At 60.6% G+C, this 21,876-nt stretch overlaps 1 protein-coding gene across 1 annotated transcript; it reads right to left on the bottom strand.

Annotated features, from left to right (window-relative positions):
* Window positions 1-10,589: 10,589 nt before the first annotated feature.
* EEF1A2 (eukaryotic translation elongation factor 1 alpha 2) lies at window positions 10,590-19,710 on the bottom strand. The gene is made up of 8 exons (XM_025865084.2): window positions 19,617-19,710; window positions 18,055-18,275; window positions 16,171-16,350; window positions 15,546-15,842; window positions 14,032-14,182; window positions 12,476-12,732; window positions 11,593-11,827; window positions 10,590-10,983 (listed from the first exon to the last, which is right to left on the bottom strand). The coding sequence occupies exons 2-8, from the start codon at window positions 18,196-18,198 to the stop codon at window positions 10,856-10,858; spliced, it is 1,392 nt and encodes a 463-aa protein (XP_025720869.1). The 5' UTR covers window positions 18,199-18,275; window positions 19,617-19,710; the 3' UTR covers window positions 10,590-10,855.
* Window positions 19,711-21,876: the final 2,166 nt, after the last annotated feature.

Below are 21,876 nucleotides of genomic sequence, written 5' to 3'. Positions count from 1 at the left end.
ATGGTCTAATTTGAAAGTCATCTAGAATGTTGGGGATGGAGTGCCAGGTATGGCCCACATACACCTGTGCACACAGGTACGGCGCAGGGGCCACGCTCGTGACTCCCACTGCCCTGCCTCAGTGCCTGGTCCTTAGCTACCCAGCATTCAGCCAATGTGCCCCCAAAGGGCTGCAGTTTTCTCGAGTGTGTGCACCACCGCTGAGCCAAGCTGAGGAAGGGGCAGCCCACCTGGTCAGTTCAAGGGGAGGGGCATGACCACCTACATCACAAAAAGAGAGAGGCTACCCATGCTGGCTCTCTCCACTCATTGGCCTCTGAGCAGCCCTCGTGATCCCTCGTCCTGTTAAGAGGGAGCCCCAGACTATGGGGTGCCACCAAAGCTGGGCATGGCCCCTCCTGGGGGAGCCCCTTCTCAGGGCTTGATGTGAGAGTGGAGTGGGCCTGTGGGTAGGGTTGGTTTACAGAGGGAGGAGGAGCAATTCCCAGGTATCATTTTTGCACACATATGAGCCCTGAGATGGGAGCAACGTCCAGGCTCTCTGGCATTCCGAGACATCAAGGAGAGGCTGGTTGCCTTCAGTCTCCTGGGGGAGACCCCTCCCGCGGGAACACCGCTGGCCAGGGAGGAGGGGAGCCTGCTAGGGATGCAGGTACAGCTTTGCATCCCCAAGCCCTCTGTTCTCTTGTCTCAAACAGCAGACCCCAGAAAGGTCTGACACATCTCCCAGAGGTTCTGGCAGATGACTCCCATACCAAGGCTTGAAAATCTTGGTTTCCTCTGTTTAGGATGTATGTCCTTTCAGTGCACTGGCTCACTGAACGTGTATGATTTCAATTTTGTGCCACGCACACCACTGCCCTATTGTCAGCAACCTGGTCAACAGTGCCCTCCACCCCTGCAACCCAGAGAAGCAGTTCATTGAAAATGCTCAGTTGGGGTGAATTCCATGCAAGAGACAGGAATTTCATTTATTTAAAAATAGATGGGAAAGCTTTCAGGCTCAAGCCATCTTTGCCAAGACTGAACTGACGGGATCCAGAAAAGAGGAGTGGAAAAATCCAGACGCACACAGCACCCCTCTCCAGTCTGGGGAGACCCTTTCCCCTGGACGCGGGGCTGACCAGCTGGGTGCTGTCCTTTCAGCACTGGCCACTCTCCCCAGAGCCCCCAGGCCCAGCACGCTGCTCCTGGCCTCTCCTCTTGGTTCCTCCTTCCACCCCCGCATCAATGGCTGCACTAAGCAGCCGAGATCGGACTATTGAGCTGAGAAACTAGCCTGGCCACTGTTGCTGTCTCACGCAAGGCCAACTCAGAGCTCTCACAGAGCCCCCCAAAGTGCTCCTGCATCTTTCCTTCCCATCAGGGAACTCACCACACAGGGCTAGGACCCACTGCCCCGCCTGGCTCCCCTGTCCACTGTCGTGTCCCCTGGAGCCTGGCACACGATCCACAGTGTGTGGTCAGAAGATACCACAGCTGCTGGTGGTGGATTGCAAATTGCAGCACATTTGGATTTTTCCCTCTTGCCACAGAGGTACAGGGCCGAGAGTGGGCTGGGCCTTTCCTGGGATGCAGCCCTGGGGGGTCATGACCCTAGTCTCACAGACAACATAGAATGGTGGGTCCCACAGGGAAGATACCAGGATGCATGGCAAGTGCGCCCAGAAGAAACGGGTTTCCGCTGGCTGCTTGCCCTGGCTGAGGGACGCCAGCAGTGACACTGCCTTGGCCATTCCCAGGCAGGGGTGGGGGTAGCTCTGACACCTGCTTACAGAGCCTGCCTCGTGCAGCCCTGGCCAGACATTGTGTGGACATCCTGCTGTCACATAGAAGTTATTGACGTCCAGGTGTTCAGCCACACTCGAGTTCCCTGGGCCAGTGACCATGGGGACACTGAGGGGCGACACTGAAAACCAAACCTTCCTGTTTCACCAGCACCCACCTCCTCCCTGCAGAAAATGAGCAAGCTCTTTCCCCAATCATGATGGCCTCAGGAAAACAGATGACCCTGGCGGAGGCCAGAGGGAACATTCCACCAGCCTGAGAAATAAGACTTCATTTGGGGAAATGAGAAGAGACAAACTCTCAATCCCCTAACCTGGGTCAGGGCTGTTGTTGTCTTAATTTTGTAATTTGGACAACAGGAAGTGCCTACCCAGACAAAAAGTCCTAACCCTCCCCTCCAGGGAATTTTCCGTTATTAGGAGGAGGAAGGGCTGAATTTATCCAGTTCATGGGGGAGCAAGGCTGTAAGGAAAAGATTTAATATGAAAGCATTGATTTTTTTTAAACATCTTATACTAAAGTCAATAAAAATTTAATTTATAGTTTTTTTTCAAGGATTAGAGCTCTGAACAAGCTTCCCCAGCCCCCGGCAAACCAACCAATCACATAAAGGAGCTGATGGGTATTTATCAGCTACAGATAATACCTTGGCACTAGGAGTCCATGGCTGCCCATGAGGTGGAGATGGGCTGCAGAGAACCCGTGGTCCTGGATGCATCCAGGAGGGTGGAAGCCAACGTGTAGATTCTGGGCCTTGGAGGGAACCCCCTGCTCGGCCTCTGCCACTGCCACCCACATCCCCTGCACCCCACTGTCCAGCCTCTAGGAACACGCAAGGGCGGTGTTTGGGAGGTTGTGCATTTAGAAGGCACCCCCGACTCCCCTCTCCACACCTCTGGGCAAAAGAAAAACCTATGACAACTGCCCCTGTTCTGTGGCAGATAAAATGCAAGGGACAGACAGGTCCACGCTCATGCACTGGGATGGCAGGTGTGACCCAGGCCCCTCTGAGGGTCTGTACCCGTCAACGCCCCTGTGGCACTTTGACAATATCCCGATGCTTTCTTCACCTCTGTAATCCAGCCCTGCAGCTCTCAGACCACCCCACCTGTGCACCCCCACTGCTCCGCCCCAACGCCCCCCACCCCTCACCTCCCATCCCCCCACCCCAGGCACATGACAGCCTCAGGGACCCTCAAGCCAGCGAAGGATTCTCTGTGTGTACTGTTTCCTGTGCCAGGAATTCTGTTCCCTCCACTAGCACACGGTCTCTGTGCGTCTTCTCAGAGAGGCCAGGCTTACGGGTCTTCCCTGAAGTGGATGCCTGCCCCCCTTCTCAGTCCTGGTTCCACAGTGAGTTCTGAAACTGTTGTGTGTTTGCTTGCCTCCTGTTCATCCCTCCACTGGACAGGCGGTGCAGACACTCAGCCCCGTGCACACACTCACAGCCCCATGCACACACTCACACCCTCGTGCACACACCCTCAGCCCCGTGCACACACTCTCAGCCCCGTGCACACACTCACAGCCCTGTGCACACACTCACACCCTCGTGCACACACCCTCAGCCCTGTGCACACACCCTCAGCCCTGTGCACACACTTACAGCCCCATGCACACACTCACACCCTTGTGCACACACTCACACCCTCGTGCACACACTCACACCCTTGCACACTCACAGCCCCAGACCAGCCCACAGAGCTGCTCTTCAACATTCCTTGAATGACAGTCACTTTGTTCTAGGACTAGATATCGCTTGGAGCCTCCACCAGGATGTGCCCTCGATGACCGGTCTGGGGCTTGTGGGGCTCAGGGGTTGCAGGGGCAGTCCATGGGAGGGCATGGGCAGCTGGAACTCAGTGCCACGGAGACTGCCAGCAGAGCGGTCAGCTGCCTGCCCACACACAGGCTGTCAGCATCTGGGTCCTGGCTGCCCGCCCACTGCTGGCCCAGGCTCATTTAAGTGCCTTGCTTGCTTGGCCAGATGTCCAGTAGGGTTTGGACAGAGCTGTCCAACCTGGGGCAGGGCCCATGGGCTGTCAGAGTCCCCCAGCCACCCCCTCACCCAGGACAAGGTCACCACATGCTAAGCTAAGGGGATGGGACAGAAAGCCTGGACTCTCTGGCCAGCAGACCAGGGACACATCAGCCCAGACAGAGCTGGAGTCCTCAGCCAACACGGAGGGCTCTCCGGCTGGCCCCTGATGAACCACCCTGCCAGCAAACACCAGGCTCCATCCCACAGCCTCACTGAAGGCAGGGTGTTGCTGCTGCAGAGCACAGCCCTGAGATGACCTGCGAGCTCGTCTGAGCTCTGAGACCTTGAGCAGAGCTCCGGGCTCCTCACTGGCCAAGTGGAGAGAAAAAGCTCCCACCTTGGGGCTGCCGGGGCACCGAACAGAGTAGAGCTGCAAAACGTCCCAAGCAGCATCCAGCTCGGAGTGGTGTCCAGGGGAGGTCAGGAAGGTGCCCCAGCAATCCCAGCCTGCCACTTAACCCTCTTCCTTCACGTTCTACAGACCCCCACACACAGGTTGCAGTTGAAGAGAAGAATCTGTCCATCCCCCCAGCTCAGACATGCTGAGCCTCTCCCTTCCTGGCGTCCCACCCACAGAAAGGGGATCCATGTAGGCCAGGCGCTCTCACCTAGGGGCAGCTCTGTCAGGTAATGTCTAGAGCTATCTTTGGTTGTCGTGACTAGGGCAGGTGCTTCTGGCACTTAGTGGGTGGAGGCCTGCTGTAGTGCACAGGAAAGCCCGCCCACCCCCACGGCAGAGAATTCTCTACCCCAACATGTCAGTGGTGCTGAGGACACCATGATCTAGGTTGACAAGGTCTTCTCTTAAAATGCAAATTGTTCTGTAAGTTAGCCATCCACACCTTAGTGTGAACTAGTGCAAATACATGGGTTTTTCTCCCTAAAGCTCCTAACAATACTCAAGCCAAGGGATGAGAATTTTCATGGGAAAGGAGGCAGGAATCTGGAATATTGGGAAGGAGGGCAAACCCCCACCCCAAAGGGCTTTGGGCCAGCAAGTATCTGTGTGAAGGTCCACGATCGGCAAAGACGCAGCAAGTCAGGCTCATCACCAGCTCATCATCAGAGTTCAACACAGTAGCCCTGCACCTTCCAGGTCGTCATGTTCTAGCTTGCCGACAAAACACTACTTTTATCCCATGACAGAACAATGGAGTCTTTGCTATATTTCACAGTTTATAGCCTTAATTCACACATGTGGCTTTAGGCAGGTTGCTGAACCTCTCTGTACCACGACTTCTTAGCCTGTAAATGGGGGGGAAATAATAATACATACATCACAGGGTTCTTACAACAGTGCAATGAGTTAAAGTTTGTGAAGCAGTTAGACAATGCCTAGCATGAACAAGCATTATATAAGCATTAAAGTAAAAATAAATGAATCCATTCCAGGGCTGGCTCTGAGTGCGTCGCATTTCCAATATGCACTGCTTTCCTCAACCAAGATGAAGAGCCTGGGTGTTGGGAGATGCTCAGAGTAAACACAAGGAGAAGAGAGCGTCAAAGGCAGCCGACGTCCCAGGAGCACCCCTCCAAGAGAGCCTCAGCCCTGCAGGTGTGCAGAGCTGCCGTCCAGGCCCCGCCCACTCTGGGGGGCATCAGCTTTGCTCACAGACCAGGAGGTGAAAGGGGAAATGTTACCACTGCCCACCATGGGATTCAGGGGCACAGCTCCTCTTCTCCACCTCTCCCATGCCTCTGTGCGTCCTCCAGCCCCCGCTTTGGTTCAGCGATGCCCTCCACTTTCCAGGTGGCTGAGCCCTGGAACCCAGGGGCCCCAGCCTGCTTGACCGGCGAGGCTTCAAAGGGCGGCTGGCAGTCACCAGACCCCAGGCATCCCACCGGGCCCATGAGGCACGCGGGGATGGCACAAGCCCAGCCCACAGCCCCCCATGCCCCTTCCATGGAGCCTGCGGGCGCAAAGCTCCCTTCCTACCCAGAGCTGGGAGCACCCACTTCACCAAGTGTCTTCAGAGAGACAGCCCAGGGAGTGATTTGGCCCTTGCTCCACTGACCTCTCCAGGTCCACCCACTCTGCCCAAGGTGGACACAGGAGAAGCAGAACCTGGGCGCTCTCTCACCTGCCCCACCCCTGCCTGGGGCCCCCACTCAGCCCACCGTCCAGGCCCAGACCGTAGTGTGATGAGGCTGATTGGGCCTCCATGTTGGCAGTCACAGCGGCCGGGCCCCAGGCCCCAAGCCCGTGTCTGAGCTGTTCTTGACTCAAGGCTGCCCCCGCTTCCACGTCCTCCCCAGATGACCCCACAGTGAGACACTGGGGGCAGCAAGTAAAGCCAGGAAGGAGACAGCTGCATCTCTTACTGACACCATTCTCCATCCCCCACTGACTCACCCCAGCAGAGATCATACCCCTGACGGTCCAGCTGCCCCAGCCAGCTTCTGCCTGCAAGGCCACAGGACAGAGAAAGTGCCCAGCACAGCCTGGATCCAGCCGATCTCAGATGCTTCTCAGGGCTCAGCTCTGGCGCTGGCAGCCAGCCGGCAGGGCAGGGAGGGCTGTGACGTGCGGTCAAGTGCGCATGCATGCACACACTCATGCACATATGTGCATGTGCGTGTGCCCTCTCTTGAGCATGCACAAACACGTATCCAAGTGGACACGCACACACGTGCACACATGCGTGCACATGCACACACGCCTACAACCACTTGTACACATATGCATGCATTCATTCACTGCACCAGCTCCCAAGAGTGCCAGGATTCCCCACCAAGTTCTCCCCACGCCCCACAGAGATGTGCAGAGTTCCACAACCAGATCACGCTCACACAGGTGCACAGAGTCTACACTGGGTACACATCTGAGATGCACAGATGTGATCTGGCATACCCATGTCCCACTCGGAGATGCACCCACTGCTGCTCACTCCCTTGTGAGAAACCCCAAAACCCCATTGCTGGGGCCTAAAACTACTGTTCAGACACAGAACTGTCCCTGCCAGGGCCACCCTGGACCCTGGGGTGGGGGGAACGAGAAGATGTTTTCTGCTTCGAGGGGAGGGCACCAGGAGCCCTGAGCAGACAAGGGCAGGAGACAGATCCGATTTGGCCAGCTCAGCAGGACCCCGCAGGCTCGAGGACTCATGAATTTTTCAGAGGCACCCAAAGTGAACAGTGAAGCTGCCAACTGGGTCCTGGTGGCTCCTGCTTTAAATTATTCACAGCCCAGGGGCGCCTGGGGGGCTCAGTCCTTGAGCGTCTGCCTTTGGCTCAGGTCATGATCCCAGGGTCCCGGGATCGAGTCCCACATTGGGCTCCCTGCTTGGCGGGAAGCCTGCTTCTTCCTGCTCAGCCTCTGCCCCTCCCCTGCTTGTGTTCCCTCTCTCTCTGACAAAGAAATAAATAAAATCTTTTAAAAAAAATTATTCAGAGCCCAGCAGAGTGGTAGCCCCTGGCCCCAAGGCCCTGGCTTCAGGTGCTGCCTCACAGAGCCTGGGCCCGAGCCAGCAGGGTGGCTGGCAGGCAGGGTACCTCCCTGGGCCTCCACATCCTCCTCCGTAGCCCAGGCACACAAACCCTCCGTGAGTGCTGACCTGTGTCCCAGCTGGGGCCCCCAGCCCTGAGGTTGTCGAGCCCCCCCCACACCCACGGCCCCATCCAGCTGCCCTCGGGGCTCCCCAAGCTGACACTCTGCCCCCTACCCAGCTCAGCTGCCCCCCGCCTGCCGTGGGAAAGGGCCCACCCACCACTGGACCAAAGGAGGGCCCCCCAGCTCCCTCTGTACCCCAAGCTTGCCCTCCGCCTCACCCCTGCAGCCATACCCAAGCTCCAGGGAGCACGCGGGGCTGACAGCCAGAGATGGCAGGGGAGGCAGCGGGCTGCACTTGTGAGCGCGGGTTTGCTGTGGCTCCGTGAGCCACACACAGTGAGCAGCACTGCTGCTGATGTCAGCAGCTCTCAAAGTTCAGCCCAGGCACCGAAGAACCTTCTAGAAGGCCCTAGAGATCAAAATGGTGTGCTCGGCAATACCAAGGCCTTTTCTCTGTCATGACGGCTCTCTCTTATACATGGGGCTCTCCAGGGGCCCCGAGATGTGGGATGACGATGTGTGCATCTACGAGAACCGATGGCCCGGGCGTCGCACAGGAGGTTGTGCTGGTGCCCTCCCCGGCCCTCCCCTTGTGAGAGGCGGCACCCCCCCACCCGGCGTCCAAGCCCGAGGTGTGGCCAGGCCCACTGGCCCCCAGCAGCCCTGCCCTCTGAGTGTGGGCAGATGCAGGGAAACCTGGGGCCTACCCCCCCAGCTGGAAAGTGCTGGACAGGGGAGCCCCCCAGGGCTGGACGGCAGGAGGGAAATGCCTGGGGAGGTGTGCTGCCCTCCGGTGGGTGCCCAGAGATTCTGCACCCCACCAGGCTGAGGCCCCAGGTTCCCTGGCCGCCCATGGGCCCCACTCTGAGCCTGGCGCCAGGGGCGCAGCGAGACCCAGAACCCTGCCAAACTTCAGATCCAGGTGCGTAGAACTTCCCAGCCCTGCCTTCATCACCTCACCCCAGAACGGGCCCCAAAGTGCTGAGACCCTCCCCGGAAACCCTGTGCCGGACCACGGCCAGGACCCTCCTCTGCCTCAGACTCTGGTGGGAATGAGGAAGTGCTCCTACCTCTGTCTCCACACCCTCCCAGGAGTCTGTGAACCTGGAAGCATTCGTGACCCCATCCCAGAAACGCACCCACCTGGGGGGCCAGCACAGGGGCCCCACACACAGACCTCTGGTGGGCAGGATGCCCTGATGTCTCCCCACCTGTGGTATCTGAGTGACCAGGGTTCCCAGAGCGAGCCGGAGTTGCCAACAGCAGCTGGATGGGAGCGTGAGGGGCTCATTATGGACCACACAGTCCTTCCACCCCAGTGGGGCTGCTGTTCACTCCTACCCTGTCCCAGGCTGACACTTTTCTTTGATTTGACCCCAATCCTAACTGGGCCAAGCCTATAAGGACAGCTTCCTGGGGCAGACATTGCAGGTCACCAGGTCTCCCCCCAGCAACAGTAGTCCATGTGGGGGGCCAGGAGAGCATCAGGAAACACCTGGTTTCCTAAGGTAGAGTTGCAGACAAAATACACAGTCAGGTTCGAATCCCAATAAAGAATAAATACTTTTTCTGGGTGAATACTGTATGTGACATATTTATATTAAGAAATTATTCACAAGGTGCCTGGGGGGCTCAGATGGTTAAGTGTCTGCCTTCGGCGCCGGTCATGATCCCAGAGTCCTGGGATCGAATGCCGCATGTCGGGCTCCCTGCTCAGCAGGGAGTCTGCTTCTTCCTCTCCCTCTGCATCTCCCCTGCTTGTGCTCTGTCTCTGTCTCTCTCAAATGAATAAATAAAATCTTTAAAAATAAATAAATAAAAATAAATTTTAAAAAATTATTCACTGTTTATCTGAAACAAATTTGCCTGGGCTCCCTGTGTCTGTATTTTCCTACTCAGGCCCCCCTCCGTGGAGGCCTCTGTGCGTCAAAGAGCAATTTGGCTCTTCCTTCTTGTCCCACTGTGCATGCAACTTCCTGAGACCCAGGCCCACTTTGGGACAGGTGGGAAGACACCTCTGAACCATGTGCGCCCATCTCTCCAGCCGGCAGCCTCCCCCTGTGTAGTGGCCTGGATATGCCCCCGCAGATTTCAGGCCCCAGCCCCCAAAACTGTGATGTGGCCTGTGTGGTGGGAAGGGCTTGCAGAAGCAACTCCTTTGTGGGTCTCAAGATGGGACTACGCTGGGTTATCACGTGGGCTGGTCACATGCATCCTTATAAAGGGAAGCCGATGGAGACTGGACACACAGAGGAGAAGCCTTGTGACCGTGGGGCGGGGTCTGGAGTGGGGCAGCCGCAAGCCGAGGAACTTTGGCAGCCACCAGAAGCTGCCAGAGGCAAGGAATGGACCCTCCTTAGAGCCTTTGGGGGGAGCACAGCCCTGCCAATGCCTGAATTTTGTCCCAATCACGGTGACTTCGGCGGGGGAGAGGAGAGTTCTGTCGTTTTAAGCCAGTTTGAGGTCTTGCATTGCAGCAACCCTAGACACTTACGTGGTTGGCCTGCTGCTCACCCTGGAGGGGAGCCCCCAGCCCAGTCCCCTACTGTGAGCACGGTTGGGGAATCTGCCCACCGCCTTGCCCCACACCGGGATAGGCTCCTTCTGCAGCACAACCCCTGACACAGCAGGACGCTGCTTTTCTGGAGCAGGATGGCTGGACGGAGAGCAGTCTGACCCCCAACTCCCGTCCTTGCTGACCAAAGTCAGGGCTCTCTCTAGGGTTTGGGGACTGGAGCTCCTGGGTGTGCCCAGGGCCCAGCCGAAGAGCAGGATGCATGGGGTGTCCTCTCCAGCCACGTGACTGGCTAGTAGGGGACCGAGACCATAGAAGCCAGGAACCCAGAGAAGACCCGTGTGTGACAATCACGGGGGCGGAGCCCTCAGCTCTCCTCTGGTGCTCAGAGAGACCTACAAAACACTCAGCCCCCTTCTGTGGATTCTCTGTGCTGGACGCCCCCAGGAGGGCATTTCCAAAGCCCCCCACCCCCACTGCAAACCAGACCAGCTGGAGTTCGGATCAGGCCTCCAGTGCGGGGCCACACGGTGTGGTGGCCCCCCGCCCCACCATCCACCCTGGGCAGCGCGGGAGGACACCGACCAGGCCACCGGCAGCGGTGATGGAGTACGTGGAACGCGGAGGAGAAGTGGCCTGGGGAGAGCGCGGGGCGGACGGCCCCCACCCCACCCAGAAGCAGGCGCACACGGATCTGGGGTCGCTCAGTTTATTGGTAAAACGGGCACTGAGCGCGGCGAAGGCTGGGCGCGGAAGCGGGGGCGGCGGGGGCGCTTTTCCTCTTAAAGAACTTCCACTGGACCTTGATGGCGAGCATCCAGTCGCTGACCGAGAGCCTCTTACAAGCGGAGGTGCAGACATGCGCCTGGCGGGGGGGCGGGGCGCCGGGGCGGGGCCGGGGGCGGGGCCGGGGGCGGGGCGCGGCGCCGCCGGGGAGGGTCGCGCCGCGGGCGCCCGCGCTTCACTTGCCCGCCTTCTGCGCCTTCTGCGCCGACTTGGTGACCTTGCCGGCGCCACCGCTCTTCTTCTCCACGTTCTTGATGACGCCCACAGCCACCGTCTGCCGCATGTCGCGAACCGCGAAGCGGCCTGCGGGGAGCGGGAGTGAGGGGCGAGCAGGGCCCCGCCCCTGCCCCAGCCCCCCCCCCCCCCCCGCCCCGGCCGGGATGCCGAGCGCAGGCGCACTCCATCTCACAGCATCCTCCCTCCCGGGCCCGTTTCTGGGGGCGGGTGGTGGGGTCCGCAGCCCGAGGACTGTGAGATGCTAGAGCGAGAATGTCTCTAAGGCTCTGGTCTCCTCCTCTGGCGGCAGGAACGACCGCCCCCCCCAGGCGTTGTGGGGGTCCAATGACACGCCTGGCCAGGAGTAGACCCTTTCAGTTGATACTGCGAGGGCCCGCAACCTGCACAAGGCAGCTCTCTTATATAGGCCTGTGGGTCATCCTAGGGATATCTGTGTCCCACTGACGTCCAGCAGTCAGTCCTAGTTCTGCTCCCAGACTAGCTGTGGCCCTGGAGCCTTTCTCCCCAAGCTGACCAGCAGGGCACCTATGCTCCATGACATGGAGAGATGGAGGCTGGAGGTCACAGCAAACTGAAGGACACCTCCCCGCCCACCCCACCCCACCGTGGTCCTCTGCCGAAGCTGGGACCAGCCCCATCCAGGCTGCACCTCCCTCCACTACCTGCCCAGCTCACCAAGAGGTGGGTACTGAGAGAAGCTCTCCACACACATGGGCTTCCCAGGGACCATCTCCACAATGGCTGCATCACCAGACTTCAGGGCTTTGGGGTTGTCCTCCAGCTTCTTGCCTGAGCGCCGGTCAATCTTCTCCTTCAGCTCAGCAAACTTGCAGGCGATGTGCGCCGTGTGGCAGTCAATGACAGGTGAGTACCCGGCGCTGATCTGCCCTGGGTGGTTCAAGATGATGACCTGGGCGAAGATGTGCACAAGGCTGTCAGACATGCCCAGGTGGGCAAGGAGGGCATCAGAGCCGAGGGAGGCTTGAATCCCCTGGTCCTGGGTGCTGGCCATGAAGGAAGGTCAGGCTACAGGGGACCCACACCCTTGACATGGACACCAGGGTCCTCATGAAGCATTTGGCAAACCACAAGAGATAAACAACCGACAGGTGCGCTGTGGGAAGGGCCAGTGGATAGGACTTATGCTGTCTGCACTGGCCAGAGCTGAGGCAGGATGAGAAACTGGACCTCAAGTACTACAGTTACATCTCATGGGAGCCAATTTTTAAAACTGTCGTCACGTGAAGAGGTGATCAAAGAGGGTGCAGTGAAAATGAAGGGAATAAAATATTACACAGACGTCTCCAGCAAGAAATAAAAACATTTTCAGGACCCAGACGGGACCTCACTGAGGCTCGGAGCAACAAGGCCTGGGCCCACCCCAGCATCTGCTCTTCCTGCGAGTGCCCCCAGCCCTGACCCAAGCCCTCCAGGCCTTGATGGCCTCCTTTGTAAAGCAAGGGTCTGGTTCTCCCAAGAGCAAGCCTCAGAGGGGATCAAGTACTCTGCTAATGCCAAGGACCGCCCTGTTCCTGCCCTTGGGGGACTAGCCGCCCACCTGGGAGGTGAACTGGGCAGCCTCCTGGGGTGGGTCGGACTTGCTGTCCCCACACACGTTGCCTCGACGGATGTCCTTGACCGACACGTTCTTCACATTGAAGCCAACATTGTCGCCGGGCAGGGCCTCACTCAGAGCCTCGTGGTGCATCTCCACTGACTTCACCTCCGTGGTGATGTTCACAGGTGCGAAGGTCACTACCATGCCCGGCCGAAGGATGCCCGTCTCCACTCGGCCCACGGGCACGGTGCCAATGCCTGGGTAGAGAGGAAGGGGGCTGTGAGGAGCAGGTGGGATGGAATGAGGGGCACGGGGAGACCCCAGACAAGGCAGACACTGAGGTTCCGACAGAAGCAGAGGCTCGCCTGACCCTGTCAGGCAAAGAAGGGACTGAACGAGAAAGATTTCCCAGGAATGCCTGGGCAGGAGCGAAGTCAGGGGAACATGGCAAAGAGAAGCCCATCTGGACCTGGAGGCCTGTCCCCGCCCCAGGTGGCCGCCGTCCCCCAGCGGGGGGAGCACTGTAGGGACCCCTCCCTTGTCTGAGGCCCCTCCTGGTGCGGCAGCAGCATCAGGGTGGTTGAGGACCAGCCCACCTGGATCACCTGGCCCAGCTTCGATGTTGCTGGTGTCAGGGGCTACCCCCAAAGGGGCACAAGTGCCCCAGACTTCTCACGGACCTGCTCATGAGAGGTGGTTTCTGCTCGGTGGGTGTCTGGCCTCCTCTAGCGTGTAGGGGGGCTCCACCCCCATGCCCCCGGCTGTGGCATGACAGAGCCGGCGGCTGGTGGCTGTTCTCTGTGCTGGGTGAGTGTGACACCCCTGCCCTGCACGTAGCCCCCAGACTGGGAGTGTGCCCCTCGTGGGCCTTGTGCTTGGTTATGGTTTCCTGTCATCTTATGAAGAGCATTTCTCATGCCTGGAGTAGAGTGTGTCTCCCATAAGACAGACTGTCATGGAGGGAAGGAGACATGGGATTTACCCTTGTACCGCCAGCTCCTGGCATAGGGCTGAGTGCTTATTTGAAGGGAGGAAGACCCTGGACAGATGGATGAATAGGTAGGAGTGGGTAGGTGGGTGGAGAGATGGATGGATGGATGGTTGGTTGGGCAGATGAATGGACAGATGGATGGGTAGGGGTGGACGGATGTGTGGATGGACAGACAGACAGGTGGGTGAATGGGTGGGCGGATGGATGGATGGATGAACAGATGGATGTGTGAGGTAGACAGTTGTGTGAATGGACAGATGGATGGCTGTTTGGATGGATGGATAGGTAGATGAATGGATGGATGAATGGACAGATGAATGTGTGGGGGTAAACAGTTGTCTGAATGGATGGATGGATGGGTGGATGGAGCATGGATGGGGGATGGACAGATGGATGGATGGTCCCCCAGAAAGTGTACGGCACTGGGGGAGGGACAGATAATTTGGCCTCAAGAGCCCCTTGTCAAGGGCCCTGGTCTGAGGAGTGGGGTGTGAGGGGCAGAACTCGCCAGGGCGGGCTGGGCCAGGTGCCCACGGCAAGTGTGGGGCACTGAACCCTCACTCACCACCAATCTTGTACACGTCCTGCAGTGGCAGGCGCAGGGGCTTATCTGTGGGGCGTGTTGGGGGCAGGATTGTGTCCAGAGCCTCCAGCAGGGACACTCCACTGGCGTTCCCCTCCTTACGCTCCACTTTCCAGCCCTTGAACCACGGCATCTGGACAGGAAGAAGAGGGCATCCATTGGAGGTCGAGACCACTTACACCCACCTGCCCTACACCCCAGCCCCACGGCCTCCCCAGGACTCTCCAGGATCCCTGGTGGAGGTATCTGACTGTTTACCCTAAGCCAGTTCATGTCCATCAAGGGGCCGCACAGCTGACCCCTCACCCTCCCCACCACCCAGCTCACACTCCCAACATCACAGAAGCCTTGGGAAAGGAGATCTGGGAAAAGAAGCAGAGCCCAGCGCAGCTCAGCCCCCCCTTTCCTGCCTCCTCAGATCCCTGGGCAGGGCTGGCACCAGACAGGGAGGGCCCAGAGTCTGGCCAGTGGCCAGGCTAGAGGCAAAGAGTCTAGCCTCGGCCCCCAACAGCCAGCTATCTCCAGGCACGGCTGGCCCTTCCCTGCCTAGGGCTTCTCCTGACAGCAGACCCAGCGCCCTCCTGGCACGGGGCCCCCCTGGCCTGCTGGCCACAGGCCGGGAGAAGGGGAGGGGGCCGGCAGCACAGCCCAGTCCACTCCCAGAGACTGTGTCCTCTAGACAGCCCAGATCAGCTGAGAGCGCCCTGAGCAGCAGGTCAGGAACGGGACTTCAGGGGGACGGCGCTGTCGGCCTCCCCAGGAGGGTGGACAGTGCAGTCAGCTCACCCATTGCTACATGACATCCCGTGTGGGACCTACAACATGCAAACATGCAGCCCAGCAAGATGGGGGGCAGGGTCCCCAGCCTCGTCCCCTGACCACAGGGTTGCAGGGCAGTCCCCCCTCAGTGTGGTGGCGGCAGCACCGGCCAGAGCAGATGACCACCCTCCTGGGCCAGGATGGCCCCTGGCTTCACTGCGTCTAGGCGCTTGGTCTCAGGTTCTGAAAACTCCACCTCAGGCTCGGGCTTATCTCGTCCTGCTGAGTCCCTGAGACACAGGCTGCCTGAGCCACAGCGTCCCCACCAACCCATGGAGAGCCAGCCCCCGGCCCTTCCCAGAGCCAAACCTGCTCCGAGCCCCCAGGGAGGCTCCTGGGGGGATGAAAAGTAACCCTCCAGAGACAGAGCCCTTGGGCCTAGGACCTGGAGGTCGCTCCTCCTGCATTGTCCACCTGAGGGAGTGTCCCTGGCCAGAGAAGGGGCCTCTGCGGGCCTCATGGGGAGGCTGAGCTGGGGGGCACAATTCACACCGTTGGGCTCCTCACCAGGCTGATGCCCACAGGGCCAGGTGTCCCTGCTCCTACAGCTGAAGGGGACGTAGGCCCTCTGACCCTGTGCTCTGCCCTGGCCTAGCCTGACCCGTGCACACCCCAGTGCCCTGGGTTCTCAGGGAGGGGTCCCAGCAGCCCCCCACCCACTGTCCTTGGGCACTCACGTTGGGCGAAGGCTCCAGCATGTTGTCCCCGTGCCAGCCTGAGATGGGCACAAAGGGCACAGTGGCCGGGTTGTAGCCGATCTTCTTGATGTAGGCGCTGACCTCCTTGACGATCTCGTCGTAACGCTTCTCGCTGTAGGCGGGCTCTGTGGAGTCCATCTTGTTGACCCCCACGATGAGCTGCTTCACGCCCAGCGTGTAGGCCAGCAGCGCGTGCTCACGGGTCTGCCCGTTCTTGGAGATGCCCGCCTCAAACTCGCCCACTCCGGCTGCCACGATCAGCACTGCGCAGTCCGCCTGTCCAGCAGGTCAGTCACAGCGAGCCCCAGGCACCACCCCTCCCCCAGGCAGCCGCCCGGGCATGGGCTCATCCATCTGCGTCAACGGCCGGGTGATGTCTGACTGTCTGGGTCTGTCTGTCTGTCTGCAACGGTGGCCCTTACGGGCACCCCTGCCTGGCTGAGATGTTGGGGCACCCAATCAGTTCTCTGGGGGACTCCGTACCAGGTGGGGCGAGGGGCAACAAACGTGAGGGGCATCATGCCCTGGCCAGGAAGTGGAGGGAACCCAGCTGCCCCTCAAGGACCCTGGGGACCCCCCTGCGGCCGCCCGCAGCTCTGCCCACCTGGGAGGTGCCAGTGATCATGTTCTTGATGAAGTCGCGGTGGCCGGGGGCGTCAATGATGGTGATGTAGTACTTGGTGGTCTCAAACTTCCAGAGGGAGATGTCGATGGTGATGCCGCGCTCCCGCTCGGCCTTCAGTTTGTCCAGCACCCAGGCGTACTTGAAGGAGCCCTTCCCCATCTGGAGGGACCCGGGACTCAGCCAGCTGGCCGGCAGGTCCCCCAGGGCCATGGGAGCAGGTCACAGCAGAGAGGCCCCCGTGGGACCCTAGGACCCTGAGCCCATCTCTGGGATGAGGGAGCCAGATGCGAGCACCTCTGAGGGACACCCAGACCTCACCCTGCCCTGCCCAGGCCCCGCCACCCTGTGTCCCCAGGACCCGCCTCCTGCCACCTAGATGGTTGCCGTTTGAACGTCCGCCAGTAGGTGGCGCAAGGGCCTGGGAGTCAGGCGCGGAGAGAAGCCACCAACCGATTGAAACCCCTCCCCTGACTGAGGGCTCCCCTTTATCTGAAGCTGGCCACCCCAACGCCCACAGACCCTGCGTCAGCCAGAGGCCTACAACACCACTGTCAAGGTGTCCAGCCAGAAAAATAACCCTCTGATTTTTTTTTTAAGGAAAAAAAAGGAAATTAGATGAGGTTGCACGGAAGGGCCTGGCTTTCCATCCCTTTCTACAGACAGCCAAGGCTTCCAAATAGCTCCGAGGCTCCTCCCCCCCCGTCTGTGCTCCACCTGCAAATACCTGTGCCCCACCCAGCGAGACCCGGTGCCCTGGGCCAGAGCTGCCCTTAGAGCGGCGGCCGAGGTTGCTGCCCAGGCGGGCAGATCCCCCTGCAGGGCTATGCATGGACAGCGCTCTGCCCTCCAGGGAGGCTGCCCAGCAGGGAGGGCCACCCAGACAGGCCCCAGATGGGACCCAGCTAGACCTGAGCCAGACATCCTGCAAACACCCACAGCCTCCCCCCAGCGCCAACCCCGCAGGGAAGGAGGGAGTGACGCAGCTTTTGGGCTCAGGCGCGGAGGGAGACAGCCCAGTGCAACCCGCAACATCCCCCCCCCCACACACACACACTCTGAGCAGGGTCAGCGCAGGCCAGCAACTGACTCTTCCTGGGCCCTGGCCCCGACCCCTCTGTCATCCAGGACGGAACCCTCACAGTCACCCAGACAGGGGCTTCTCCCGAAGCCCAGGGTGGGGGTAGAGGTTGCAAAGAGCAGAGTCCCCCACCCCACTCCATGGCCACTTCCCACCCATGGGTCTCAGCCACTTAAGAGAAAGGAGGTCAGTCAACGGGGCCCTTCTCATCCTCACCAGGCAACCAGGACCTCCCCTCCCCAAAGAGCACCACCGTGGACAAGCAGCCCTCCCCAGCCCAGCATGAGAAAATGGAGCTGATGGGCTGGCTGCCCATCAATCAGCTATTAATAGCCACCCTGAGTCCTGGCCCAGCCCTGGGACAAGTAAGGGCAGCACCACCTCCAGCCCCAGACCTCAGCCCTGGGGACACAGGAACCCCACCCTGGGTGCAGGGTTCTCAAGTCCAACGTGGCAGAGAGTTCCAGAACCTGATGTGGACCCCTGTGGGGCAGAAATGCAGCCTCCAGGTCCCCTCCCCCACCCCAGGGGGCAGATCCAGCTGGCCATCCCTTGCCCACACCAAGCACATCCTCAGAGAGAGGCTGCCCCCACCCCACCCCACCCCCGTGCCACTCCAGCTGAGCTCTCTCAGATACCTGTCCCCCATGCAGGTTCCTTTAGGGCTCATGCCTTCTTGCCCTGGAGGAGATCAGCTGAGCCATGTGCCCCAGTCAGGGAAGCGCCAGCCCAGCCACCACGTGGGAACCTGTCCTCCAGTGGATGGGGGAGGGGGGCAGGCTCACCTCGGCGGCCTCTTTCTCAAACTTCTCAATGGTCCTCTTGTCGATGCCTCCGCACTTGTAGATGAGGTGGCCTGTTGTGGTGGACTTGCCAGAGTCCACGTGGCCAATGACCACTATGTTGATGTGGGTCTTCTCCTTGCCCATTCTGCCCAGGGTGTGGGGAGGGGCTGGAACGGCCTGGAGCGCTGTGGCTCAGGGTGGGGGGCTGCTGAGCAGTGATTCTGTGAGTTGGGGTGGAGGCACAGGTGATGGAGAGCCTCAGGCGGAAGCCAGCAGACACCGCCCTGCACAGGTTGCAAACATATCCCTGCCCCCAGATCTGGTCCTTACACCAGGGCTAAGTTCCCACATTTGGTGGGGCAGGAAGACCCCTCCCCCCAGCCTGTGCCTGGCCCATTTGGGTCAGGTGCTAAGCCCCAACGGTCCAATCTGCTCTAAATATCTGGGTGTCATACCCACAGAGCACCCCCATTGAGGAGGTTAACCCCCCCCCCGAAGAGACGGAGAAACACCAGGCTGGGCAAACCCCATGACCAGTCAGGAGCCCGGTGATGAGTCACCCTGCCCTGCTCTTCAGTGCTCTGTCCCCTGATGCTTGCTCCCCACCAGGAGTCTTGGGCCCTACACTGCACTCCACCCCCACCGGCAGCGCTGCCATGATGGAGAAATGGTCAGTGCTCCCCACTCCCCTCCTCAAGCAGGGAGGGCGCCATCTTCCCCTCATCCCTGCCAGGCAGGCTGGCACCAAGGGAGACAGGCTGGGCCAGGGCTCCCACAGGGCGGTGGTGCCCAGATCAGGGGCCTAGAATAGCTTGGGCTCTCCTGGACCTGGGCAGGGGGCAGACGGGGGGACAGGGAGGTGGGGGCCCTGCTCTTCAGAGCAGGGAAGAATCTGGCCCCAGCAGCCAAGCTCAGCAAGTGCCAGACAGAGATGCTTGCAGCCTGGTGGGGGCAGGGGGGCACCCCTCCCCCTTTCCCTCTGGTCAGCACCCAGGGTCACAGCCCCTGCCCCATCCTGGAGGTCAGTGGAGAAACCTAGGCAGCCCAGGAGGGAACAGAGGGCCGGGCAAGGGAAAACAGGCACCAACGGCGCACCCTAGGGTGCAGACACCAGGTGGACACCTCCTGGGCCCGCCCGGGTGGGGCCGGGTGGCGAATGCCCCCCAGGTCTCCCTGCCTCCCTCTCCGCAGGGCACCCTCAGCAGCCCCCAGCACTGACGACCCTGCCCCAATCCCGCAGGGCCCCAGCCAGTCCCAAGGTCATGGCTGCAACACGATCGCCGCGCCCAGAAGACCCGTCCCCAGACGCCACCACCGCATAAACAAGAACCACCGCGGTGCCCCCATCCACCCAGCCCACCCCTGGTCGCCCGCGGGGACCGACTCCTGGTGCCGGGTCCGGGCGCGTGGGGTGGCTGGCCGAACGAAGCCCGGAGCGAGCAGCGCAGCCTCGCCAGGCGCCAGCCTGGCCCCTCTCTGCCCCAGGTCCGTTCCCCCGGAGAGAGGACCCTCTGCGGAAGGCTGGGGACGGAGGCGGAGCCCCGGAGGCCGAGCGTCCTTACCCAGAGCCGAGGTCTCAGCCAGAGGGACTGGCGGCGCCGGCGCCCGCGGTTTTATCTCTCCAGGAGGGGGTCCACCTATTGACGGAGCGGGCGCAATGCACTGCGCCCCTGCAGTACGGCAATGCGGTACCGGCGGGCGGGGGGGGGGGGGGGGAGGGGGCGGGGCGGGCGGGGCCGGGGCGGGGACGCGAGGGATGCAGGGATACGGGGACCCGCGGACGCGCGCGGGCGCGACAGGGACGCGAGAGGAAGATGCGGCGAGGGAGCGAGCTGCAAAGGCGCGGACTCCAGACGCACCCGCACCCGGAGGGAGTGCAAGCGGAGAGACCACCGCCAGCCCGAGGCGCGGGGAGCGCGGGGCACGGGGAGGGAGACGGAAAGGAGGGAGGGGCGGAGATGGAGAGAGGCAACGGGAGAGAAACAGCAAGAGATGGAGGACGGATGAAGCAGAGGCCAAGTCGCCAGGCTCAGGCACTCCTGGAGAGAAGAGGTGGAAAGGCACTCCAAACATAAAAGGAGGTCTTTGGGGATGGGGCCAGCCCCAGGGACAGGAAACGGCAGGTCAGGCCTCAACCAGGAGGGGCAGGGGCTGAGGCTAGGGTCCGGGCGATGGCCCTGGCCCGCCTCTCCCAAGGGCCAAACCCGGCCCTGCGTGTGGTTGGTTCCTAATGAACAAATGAACCTGTTCTGTCTCCCCAGTATGGCCAGGACCTGCAGGTCCTTCCTCCTTTGGGACCCTGGAGTCGGCTTGCTTTCAGGCCCCCTGGCCCCGTGTGTCTGCCACATGGGCTCACCCTGGCATGCCCCCAACCAGGCCCCAGGGTATGGCCAGGGTCCCCTCAGCTTGGCCAAGTGGCCTGAAGCTCTTTAGCAGATCCACCTCAACCACCCGCCCTCTGAGGCTCTTGGAAAGAATGGGCCTCTCTCCATGCAGGGAACATTCCAAGTCTGTTCCCAGAGCCCACTGATACCTTCCCAGGCTGCCCTGGTGGGCATGAGTGGGAAGGGGTTCCCACGAAGCAGAGTTCCCCTCGCTCCCGGCCTCAGTGTGATCCGAGTGCCGAGCCACCGGTGGGCCGGTCCTCCAGAAAGTGGGGCAGGGGGATCTCGGAGGGTCCTGGGCAGACCAGGGTAATGGCCAACATGGGTTTTAAGGAGAGGAATGGGCAGTCCTGTGTTGTGTGAAAACCAAGTGTACAGGCCTCTTGACCCACTAGCATCTCTCCCCATGGCCACATCTCCCATCAGTCAACCACTCCTGTCTGCTTCATCTTTGTCATTGCAAGGTCTGGGAGAAGGTCAAGCAAGGTGAGTGGGTGAGAGCAGAGGCCCAGTGTCCAGCACCTTCCACTGGGGCAATGCCTGAGAGAGCCCTCAGAGATGTGACCCCCAGCAGGTCAGCTGGTAAAGGGGCCCAGGGCAGTGGTCATGGGCCAAGCCAGTCTCTCCAGCCCAGGCTCTCCCACTGGGCTGTCATGGGCGGGGGTGGTCTGCCCCTACAGACAGAGGCACTCCTAACCCGTTTTGGGCAGGGAGGGGCTCACAGATGACTCCGGGCACTTCCAAGTGCTGCTGATCCTATCAAACAGGAGCCAGGATTAAAAATAAACTCCTGGCAAGCAATGGAGACCCACCCCACCCCCATCCAGCTGCCCTCTATATTTGATGCATCCCTCCTGCCTGAAGGTTAGCAGGGATTTGGGAGACACTGGGATCGGATGAAGCTGGGATGGGCCAAACCACTGCAGGAGGCCCAGGTCCCTGGGGACGTCCACCCCAACTTCCCCAGAGAGGCCACCAGCACCCAGGACCCTGGGCTGCCTGCAGACCAGCCCCCCAGCAAGTCTGAGCTGCACCCAGCCGCTCCTGGCTCACCCACTGCTGTCAGCCCCATGGGAACTAAGTCACCCTGGGGCTAAGCTGTGCCAGGAGGCCATGCTGCCCAGGGCGGTGGCCACTGCTGGTGGAATGCAGCATCCTCCCTGAAGGTCCAGCATGCCGGCCCCCGGCGGGGGTCTCAGGTGGTTTCTCCAAAGTGCCTCTGTGTCCCCAGGATGTGCCCCATCCACCGGCAGCTGGGCTGCCTTGCAGGGCCCTGGGGGCCTGGCCCCTCGGCCGCCACCACCCGGAGATACTCGAGTTCACTTGGACATGAGAGTAAATAAGGTATAATGCTGAATAATAACATGCCAACAGTGTTAAAGAAGCCCTAACCACTGCATAGCCCTGAAAACTAACAAGTACCACCTACTGCATAGTA

Source organism: Callorhinus ursinus, unplaced genomic scaffold, assembly GCF_003265705.2.
Source record: "Callorhinus ursinus isolate GAN/ISIS: 27379988/994484 unplaced genomic scaffold, GSC_fseal_2.0 scaffold89, whole genome shotgun sequence".
Classification (NCBI taxonomy): domain Eukaryota; kingdom Metazoa; phylum Chordata; class Mammalia; order Carnivora; family Otariidae; genus Callorhinus; species Callorhinus ursinus.
This window is presented reverse-complemented; position numbering and strand designations above follow the sequence as displayed.